The sequence below is a fragment of the Brienomyrus brachyistius genome, chromosome 6, assembly GCF_023856365.1.
Source record: "Brienomyrus brachyistius isolate T26 chromosome 6, BBRACH_0.4, whole genome shotgun sequence".
Lineage (NCBI taxonomy): Eukaryota > Metazoa > Chordata > Actinopteri > Osteoglossiformes > Mormyridae > Brienomyrus > Brienomyrus brachyistius.
The window spans coordinates 17,092,810-17,102,467 of record NC_064538.1 but is presented as its reverse complement, the minus strand read 5'-3'; the positions used below and the strand labels follow the sequence as shown (position 1 = coordinate 17,102,467).

Genomic DNA, 9,658 nt, shown 5'->3' with positions numbered 1-9,658 from the left:
TATAAAGAAATTATTTAAACAGAGTATAAAAGAATATTTGATTATATAGTACTTGTATATAGTACAATGTTTGTATAACTGTGACTTTTTGAATAGGCTGTGTTCATGTCTGCGTTTACTTACCATATCAAGATTACTCTTCATGTGCCTGGAGTTGTAAGTAGGTAATTTCAATAACAGCAATTGTCTGCATGTACAATGCTACAGGGAGCAGAATGTTAGCTTGGAAACCTGGATTAATAGTCCCAGGTGGTTAGGTTTTCACCTAGGTTACCACAGAAGTGTTTGTTCATGGCTCTCGTTCCCTACTTTAGGTAATCGAAAACAAAATTGGTTCACACTTTAACCTTTTTTGTTTTATTTGTTCCACAATATATGCATGTTTATTTTACTCATCAGTACACGTATTGGGTTCATATTGCCAGTCTTTTCTTACTCTATTACACTGTGGACTACATAAGCATAGGGAAATCTCTGAGGAGTATTGTGGGTGTTCTTTTTTTTTTAGTTTCAGAGTTAATTTGATTATATGTCATCAACATCTTGGACTAGTAGCTTAGCTGCTAATAAGTGTCATAGCACACTGTAAAACAAAACAATAATTAGAAGAACTTTGGAAAACATCCCGAGGATCTAATGATCTTAATGAAATGCAGTGTTTGTAGGTTTCACCAAAGCATTTCTTTACAGTTCTGCACTGTTCTAAAGTAAATTAATTATTTAGGAAATTAAAGGTACATTCCAACTACAGGTTTTCCTAATATGTCGATGTAGTATTTGCAACATTTCATCCAAAAGCATATATGACTAAATTTAAACATAATTCTCTAATAAGCAGCTTGTCATTTGGAATTTGAAGACAACATTACTATAGTTCATTAGTTACACTTTATTTGCATCTGGCAATTAGTTTGATTCAGTGACTCTTGTTGTGGTGTAATTAACCATTATCCTAATTAAAAGAACCATAATCAACATGTATGTGCATGTTTCTTGCTAGTTCCCAGCGTTCCTACTGTTGTATACCTTGGAAGCAATGAAGTGGTGAAGAGCTGATGACTCGATTATAAGGACGGCTGCTAATGATGCCTGAATGAGTGTTATACACATCCAAATCCTACGTATTTTAGAAGTTCCAGAATTTGTTTTATTGTCAGTGTTCTACCTTGTAAACTTTTTATTTACATTGTATAATGAACAGCAAGAGAATTCATAATGTGCTCAAATGAATGCTTGTGACATTTCTTTGCTACTTGATGTAAATTGATTATATGTATTAATCGTAGCTCGCATATAAATTCTACACGTATGCGCTACTATAATAAGCATTTCTGGTAAGGCAAGTTCCTTCGTAATGATATTTGCCGCAAAATGGAACAGGAACGCCCAATGACCACATCTTTCCGTTCAAGATGTACGCCAGTTTATTTATATGCTGAGACTAAACAACATCCTGTCCCTTTAAGGGGTTTACTGTACACGCACAAGCTGCCCTCGTTTTAAATCTCTGTCACTCTCGTGGTCATTTCCGGCACGCACGCCTACGCAGAGGAAGCAGCCTATCAGCGCGCGGCGCACGTTACGAGCGTTCTCGACGATGAGCTCATCCCCGATGTGGGATGACGTCAAATACAAAATGGATGGAATCACGACGGCCACACGCTCGGTGCAATTCTAACATCGGCGCCCGTTGTAGGCTGTCCCGGGCGCCGAAAAGAAGTCGAAAAGGTGAGTTGAAATACTACGTGACTCCGGCCGCAGTTGCAGATGCCGCTCGCGTTGTCCCGTTAGCCGCCGTCCTGGGAAAAGCGGCCTTTCCTGACGTAACTCTGAGGTGATTCCTTTCTCCTTCTCCTCTCACTAGCGACCCGTCGCTACATGTTTCGGATGCTGAGTCTGCGCGCTGAGAAACGCCAGGCGCGGTCTTCTGCGCACGCGCACTACGCATTCTGGTCAGGGATTGTCTAATCTTATTTGGGTTTTAGGCTCGGCGCTGCACTGCTTGAGTAGTTGTACTATCCTCTAAAGCGTTGCAAAGCACCCTAAATGATCAGCTTGATGTGCTTATGTCTTTTCACTCTAACTAAAACCGATTACATTTAAATAAAAACGTAAAAAGACGATCTGTATTTTATCTGCTGTATTGGGTAACCTAGTCTATGCGGTTAGTTATATGTGGTTGTGTTGTGAAGCGACCTATAGCATGCGGAAATATGAGGCGTTCGGATTAACCTTTCGTTCATATTCATATTGCAAGCACTGACGACGAGTTGCAGTGATAGTAATACGAATAGAGAGGGCAAATCACAAAATGATTCATTTCTGGTATTTAAGGGAGAATGATTCTGATTTCCCAAAATTAGATGAATTCTTTTTGTTCCCCTCCTTTTTTTTGTTGAACAATATGTTCCGCACTGCTAATCCAAGTGTTTTTAACGATTGTGAAATGATTTTGCGCCGAATTTCGAAACTCTAGTAAGCTTAACATTTATCTGGTGTACAGTTGTCATTATGCATAGTCTTAATATTTTTTACCCTGAAATACTAATTATGTAAATCACCCCCATTGAATGTATTGACACTCTCCCACACACACATTTATTTGCTCATACCTAAAATAATTTAGAAATAGCCATCAATAATGAATTTTTATGAAGTACTGTCATATACAAGTAAAATTATTGTTTTAAGTAAATGTTGTATATAGTATACTGAAGCTGAAATGCTTATGTTGTTTCTATCCTGGCAGCAACGATGGAGAGCTTGGTCCATTACATTAATCCTGCCCATGCCATCTCCCTGCTGGGGGTCCTCAATGAGCAGCGCCTCAAGGGTCAGCTGTGTGATGTCATCTTGATTGTAGGAGACCAGAAATATGAGGCACACAAAAATGTTCTCGCTGCAAGCAGTGAGTACTTCCAGTCCCTCTTCTCCAGGAATAACTCGGAGGCCCAAACCATGGTCCAGTTAGACTTTTGTGAGCCTGAGGCCTTTGAGAATGTCCTGAATTATGTATATTCTTCATCTCTGTTTGTGGACAAAGGCAGTCTGGCAGCCATTCAGGAGCTTGGATACAGTTTAGGAATCCCTTTTCTGACTAACATCATGTCAACCAGGCCTCAGGTTTCCTACAGCATCTCCAGAAAGAGGACGTCCTTTTCTGAGGAGGATGATAATCGCTACCAGAAGAGGAGCGTCATCGTTTGCCAGAGTAGCAGCAATCAGCCCACCTCTAGTTCCTCCCATTTCAAAGGCCTAAATCGTAACGGAAAACCAGCATCAGTCCAGGCACCCCTTGTGACACATGAACATGGTTTGTCTGCAAGAGGCCTGTGTAAGTCTTCAGAATATGACCGCCCACGAGATGCATTGAGGAAAACAACATCCAGCCATAGAAGTTCTATCGAAACCACAGGGAGCCAAGACAATAGATCTAGTGCACCAGACACCTTCGTCAGAGGGAAGGCTGTGGACTTAGTGTCCACTCGACCACAGTTAACCTCTTCGGTTTCCCTCAGTGAGTCTCAAATCCAGCACAGCAGCGTACAGGCAGGCACTGTAATTGCTAAAGAGGAACCGGTAACTCCACTTTATAACCCCAAACAGCCATTTACTGGCCAAATAAGTGAATCGAGCCAGACCGTTGACCGAAGTGGACCACTCATAAAAAGCCTTCTGCGCAGATCCCTGTCAATGGACAGCCCTGTTCCAGTGTTCTCCCCAGCTTTGGAGCTCAGTAAAGAGCAAAGTCGAGTACAGTCTGTAGTCAAAATGGCCTCACAAAAAACAACCGACACGGACCTCACAGAGCAAAGGCATCAAAATTCAACTGCGACTGCGCCACTCAGTTCTACATCCAGGAACTATTATAAGTATGATGAGGAAGATGTTCATAAAACTGAGGTCCATGTAAAAACAGAACCTAGTAGCCCGCTAGCAGATCCTTCTGATATCATCCGGATTACAGTTGGTGATAGTTTACCAGTTAACTTCAAAGATTTCAATTTTGATGAAGGGCCCAAAGGATTTTTTAAACATTCTGGGAAAAGAAAAGCTAGACTTGAAAGTAGAAGGAATCAGTTAAAAAAGTCCAGGGGTGGTAGTGAATCTGACTTTGCAACTAGTGATAACGCACAGACTACTTCACCTCATAATTCTGACTTGAATGACGAGAGTGAGTTGGGACAATCAAGGCAGAGCAAAATGTTTAAGTGCTGGAATTGTTTAAAGGTATTCCGGTCAAATGCCGGACTCTATCGTCATGTGAATATGTATCATAACCCGGAGAAGCCCTATTCCTGTGGCATTTGTCATAAGCGATTCCACACAAACTTCAAAGTATGGACCCATTGCCAGACGCAGCATGGCATCATGCAGAACCCAGCTCCATCCTCCAGCTCATACACAGTATTGGATGAGAAGTTTCAAAGGAAGCTGATTGACATTGTTCGAGAGAGGGAAATTAAAAAAGCCCTAATCATGAAACTCAGGAGAAACAAGCAGGGAACGCTACAGTCTCAGTCATTTAACAAGAGGGGTCTGAGAACATGGTCCAAAAGCTACATGTGCCCTTATTGCGGAAAATTTTTTTTGTTTCAGTCTCAGTTCAAGCAGCATCTCAAGATGCACCCTTGTGAGAAAATGGATTCTCAGACAGAAAGGGAGGACGCTCTGACCCAAAAGGAGGACGAGGTAGCACATTTAAAAGAGAAAAACAAAGATGTGTACCCTTGCAGGCTTTGCAACGAGAAGTTGTCATCGTTATTCGAGCAGGGAGATCATGAGAGGGGGTGCCGTCATGCAACCGTCTGCCCATACTGTGGCCTTCGGTTCTCAAGCCCAGTAGTGAAGATGGAACATGAGACCCATTGTGAGTATAAGAAGCTAACATGTCTGGAATGTATGCGCACGTTCAAATCCTCCTTCAGTATTTGGCGGCACCAAGTCGAGGTTCACAATCAGAATATAATGAATGTAAAGGAACAGCTGACCCTCGGCGTTCAGGATGGTGGCAGCAAAGTGTCAGATCTCATCGGTGTCGGGGCCTCCAAAGAAGACGTCACCTTCAGCGACTCCTCGGGGCCGGCCATGTTTGATTCGGAAGAGTCATCCTTCATGCCAGAAGATCTAAGTGCTTCCCAAGAACCAGGAGAGCTGAGGGTGAAGGAAGAGCCAGAAGAGGAGGCAGTGGACGAGCGGGCAAGACGGGTATCTGTTGAGATGCCTGTGGAGGAATCTGGTGTGTGGCCGTGTGAGAAGTGCGGCAAACTGTTCAGTGCCCACAAGCAGCTAGAGCGCCATCAGGAGCTGCTATGCCACATCAAGCCCTTCATCTGCCACATCTGCAATAAAGCCTTCAGGACCAACTTCCGCCTCTGGAGTCATTTCCAGTCCCACATGACCGCTCCAGAGGAGCCGCCAACCAGGGAGTGCGCAGATCGACGCATGTCCTCTCCCTGCCCGTCTCCACCTCCATCCTTGCCGGTAGCTGGACCTGCGGCTCCTCAAGCAGAGTCACCAAAACCGGCCTCACCTGGAGCAGAGCCAGCTACTTCGGCACACTCCGTCTCACAGATTCCTGAGCAAAATAAGAAAGATGGCAGCGTTCCCCCAATGGGAGACACCGCTGATAAGCCCCTCACTCCTCAGGAATCAGACACCCTATTCTACCACGCACCTACCCTCTCAGCCCTGACCTTTAAAAGGCAATACATGTGCAAGCTTTGTCACAGAACCTTTAAGACAGCTTTCAGCCTGTGGAGCCATGAGCAGAGCCACACTAATCCTTGACTGTTTACCAGGCTTCTGAGATCTGACCGTAGGTAGGTTTCTGGATACATGCAGCAGCTTTGGCAGTCATATGATGAATTTGAAAGCTTTTAAGATGATATTGTTGAAAATCCTGACACTTAAGTTCTGTTTAAGGTTGGAAAGGCTTTGTTTGACTTTTTGTTAGTATGTTCAAGCAAAGGTCCATGAGTTTAAATCTGGTTACTTCGTTTACAGCAATAAGAGTGTCCTAAATATCTTGATCTTTTTCTCAAAATAATGGGAAAAGCATCATCATTTTGTACTAGCCTCACAGTAGTGCTTTAAATTCAAAATACTATCTGGAACTATTTGATCTTTTAGTTGAGAGTATGCTTTAGGAACAAAACTTTGGTTGCTAAATTCATTTCTTTAACTTAAATCCGAAGGGGAAGCAAAGATTTTTAAACCAAATCATATAATAATCATATAATGGATTATTTCAAGCTGCCTTTTGCTTTTATTGTCTTTTTTGCTGGCAAGTTTGTGGTTGGCTTACCACCAAAACTTATCATCACCATGCTACAGGTGTTTAAAGGTTGGCGTCTTCCGTGGCAGTTGAATGTAGTCTGGCGGTTGCAGTTAATTTGTACATTTTGCTTGCCTCCAAGTCCCTCTTCCTGTGTCATAATTTGCCTTGAAAAGTCAGAAATCAAGCGCCTGAGTTACATGTAACTCTACTTGTTATAGCCTATTATTATTATTATTATTATTATTTTAATTTCATACAAGAAAGTGCTTTAATCATTGCAACTTAATATTGATTAAGTGCTCTTGCAAATTAACAATTGTCTCGGGTCGTGTAAAGATTTTTACAAAATAGTTTTTGCTATTTCTGAATAGCAGTCTTAGCTCTGTGGAAGAATTGGCACTTTTTAGCAATCTGAAAAAGCCATTACATGTTGAACAGTAAATACCGTATCATGTTCAATATTTATTGTATATTTTGTGTGCTGACAGAAATCCCAGATACTTGTACAGAAGAAATGACTCTTTTTGGCAGTTATTATTTAGCTTTAGTTATTTTGAGGATATTGGCTGTCATAGAAAATTTTTAATTAGAATCGCCAAATAAATTCTTCTTGGAATGTTTTTTTCTGGAGGGTATACATCCCATGAAGTAATTTATTCAATTAACCTGTCAGAATGTGATTTTACTTCTGAATATTAGCATGATATATTTACATAAATGTACTCAAAATATGTAATTTGGCTAAAATGAGCTGTTGGCTTCAAAATAAAAGGAGGATGTTAATTTCTAAATGGAAAAATTATACAGCTGATTGTGTATGTGCAAGAGAGTATGACATCACCGTAAATTAACTCCCTGTACAACCTTTGGGGTTACTTTGACACATTCCATTTCAATGAATTATGACAAACCTGTTTTGCTTTGAGACAGTTCTACTTCACTTATTTACCATAAAGTAATAAATAGTGCCTTAGATTTTAATTTGCGGACATTTTGTGGAGTGGGATATTATAGAAGACTGTTCCTCCTAAGCTTTTTCTATTCCATAACAATAACTACAGGAATTTAATGATTATTATTATTTTTTTTTGCAATTTGCACAAACTGAGAAACGCATAAATATGTTTCCATATTGGCTGGCTCATTCATGTACTACAGCTTGAATTGTTTTTAAATGCCTATTGCATTTAATGGAATATAATCTTTGATTGTGTTCCTAAACAAAAAAATGTAAAGCCATTCAGACAAGTAGCTATAATTAATTCAGTATTGAGTTGGTGGGCTTACATTGGATTTTCCTATTTTTGGCTATACTGTACCTGAGCAGCAACTGACCTCAAAAATTGATAAAATTAGGATCACACACATGCCAATTTATGCCATATGTCGTGTTCTTTTGTAAACCATTCAATCTGATTTGCTTTGTGTACTTTCCTAATGAGTGGTGTAGATCTCTTAGCACTTATATATATATATATATTTGTGGGTCTGTTGCTTTAATTCTATTCATATTTACATTTATAAAGTCCTGTTCTACAGATTTTTTTTAAATTGCATTTGTATGCAAGTGTTTATTATGAGGTCCTGAATCAAGTAATTCTTAAGATTGATACTGATTAAAAGAAGCATGTATAATACATAGATTTGTAATATATTTGTTTTTACTTGGACTAATTTATACAGGTGTGGAGAGCTCTGTTTTCTCTCAAATGTAACAGGATGGTGTAAAATTGGTATGCCTTAGAGTGACAGTGCCCGGGTTTTTGGAGGGAGAGTTTTTGCCCAAGCAACCCATTGAAGAGCTTGAATCCAGAATGATTGCAAGTTAAACATACATACAGAAACCAGTTCATTATTTTTATTTATTTTTATCTTTTTTTGGAACTGATGTGAAATATTGTTAATCAAGTTTGTACCTCAGTATACTTCTGGTGCAAATTGTCATGTCAGGCATTAATGTTTGTATCCTGCACAATGAATTTTGCAAATGTCATGCCTTGGACACATATACAGGATGTACAGTTCAATTTGTACTTATTTCCTTGAATGTACCAACCTGTAAATTTTTTTTCTGTGGATTTTGAAGTTGAACAGTGAGCTACAGGTTACCCCTGATGTTAGAAATAATTTACAGTGTCTCGACCTAAGCGAATATGTCAGTTTTCAGAGATATTTGAAATATTTTGATGTTAATTTAATCAGTGTAAATGATCAATTACAGTTGTATTTGTAATAGGCTATTCTGATGTATTTTGAGTCTACTCCGAAAGACACTGAATGGATAGATGGATACTTTTTTTAAGCAATGCATATGACAGCATTTGTACAACCTTCAGTTTTCCAGGTGTGTGTTCTTTTCCTCTAAAATAACTCTTTGGTTGTACTGTAGTATCACTGCAATAATTTTAATATTTGTAATACTACAAATTGTAATACCGTGGCTTCAGAATTGGCACCAGTTTGTCTTAGTGCTTATTTTCTACTGTTTGTGTGCTTTGTTTCTTAGCTACTGAAATAAAAGAGTGTCTGTTATGTACGTTTTGCCGTTTTGCTGTTTACTCATACTTTTTTAATTACGCTTATTTGGATGTCCTTGAAAATATAGCCGACACCCTGGCCTTGGTTTGGCATCCAGGAGAGGCCTGCAGTTGAACCCTTGAGCAAGGTACATGCTGCGAATTCCTCCAGTAAAGTATCCAGCTGACTACATGGGTAAAAAATGTGAGTTGTTTTGGATTACAGCAGCAGCTAATTAGCTAAACCTAAACAGAGTTTTCTGTCACTGTAGGATGTTCTAAAAATAGATGGCTTTTCAAATGGTTTATGAAAATTCCCTGAAAAAATTGCAGTCCAAATAATGAATTTTATCAACATGAATTTGTAGTGGGCAGTACATATCTTGGGGGGTTGTTCAGCGGGTCATGGTGTTGCACCTTTGAGTGGGAGGTTGCCGGTTCAAATCCCATGGATGGATAAGTGAATTCCCTTTTAGGCCTTTCACCGAGGCCCTTAACCTCCAGTTGTTCCAGGAACTAGCTGACCCAGCTTCCAAAGATGTGTGTTTTGTTGGAAAAAGCATCTGCTAAATAAAATGTACATTTTATCAATCTGGTCAATCTCAGAAAACAGATGGGGCAGGGTAAACTGGATGGGATGCTGGTCCATCACAGAGGACATACTACTTGCAATTTATAGACCAATTTACCCAGTGCATGTTTTCAAATTCTGGGAAGAAACTGGTACAAAGATGAGGAAACATGCACACAGTTCACAAACCCCCAGTCCCACTGGCTACAGTGCAACTCACTGAGACAGTATAGTTTGATGTTTTGTTCTGATTCAGTGTTGTTTCAACCCTGTTCTATGTGTGATGCCAAT

At 39.9% G+C, this 9,658-nt stretch overlaps 1 protein-coding gene across 3 annotated transcripts; it reads left to right on the top strand.

Moving 5' to 3' along the window:
* Window positions 1-92: 92 nt before the first annotated feature.
* Window positions 93-8,816, top strand: zbtb21 (zinc finger and BTB domain containing 21). Of its 3 annotated transcripts, XM_049016085.1 has the most exons (3): window positions 1,625-1,728; window positions 1,865-1,952; window positions 2,750-8,816. In XM_049016085.1, the coding sequence occupies exon 3, from the start codon at window positions 2,755-2,757 to the stop codon at window positions 5,788-5,790; it is 3,036 nt and encodes a 1,011-aa protein (XP_048872042.1). In that variant the 5' UTR covers window positions 1,625-1,728; window positions 1,865-1,952; window positions 2,750-2,754; the 3' UTR covers window positions 5,791-8,816. The 3 variants fall into 3 exon arrangements, with proteins under 3 accessions (XP_048872041.1, XP_048872040.1, XP_048872042.1); XM_049016084.1 differs by lacking the exon at window positions 1,865-1,952 and having other exon boundaries at window positions 93-1,834; XM_049016083.1 differs by lacking the exon at window positions 1,865-1,952 and having other exon boundaries at window positions 94-1,728.
* Window positions 8,817-9,658: the final 842 nt, after the last annotated feature.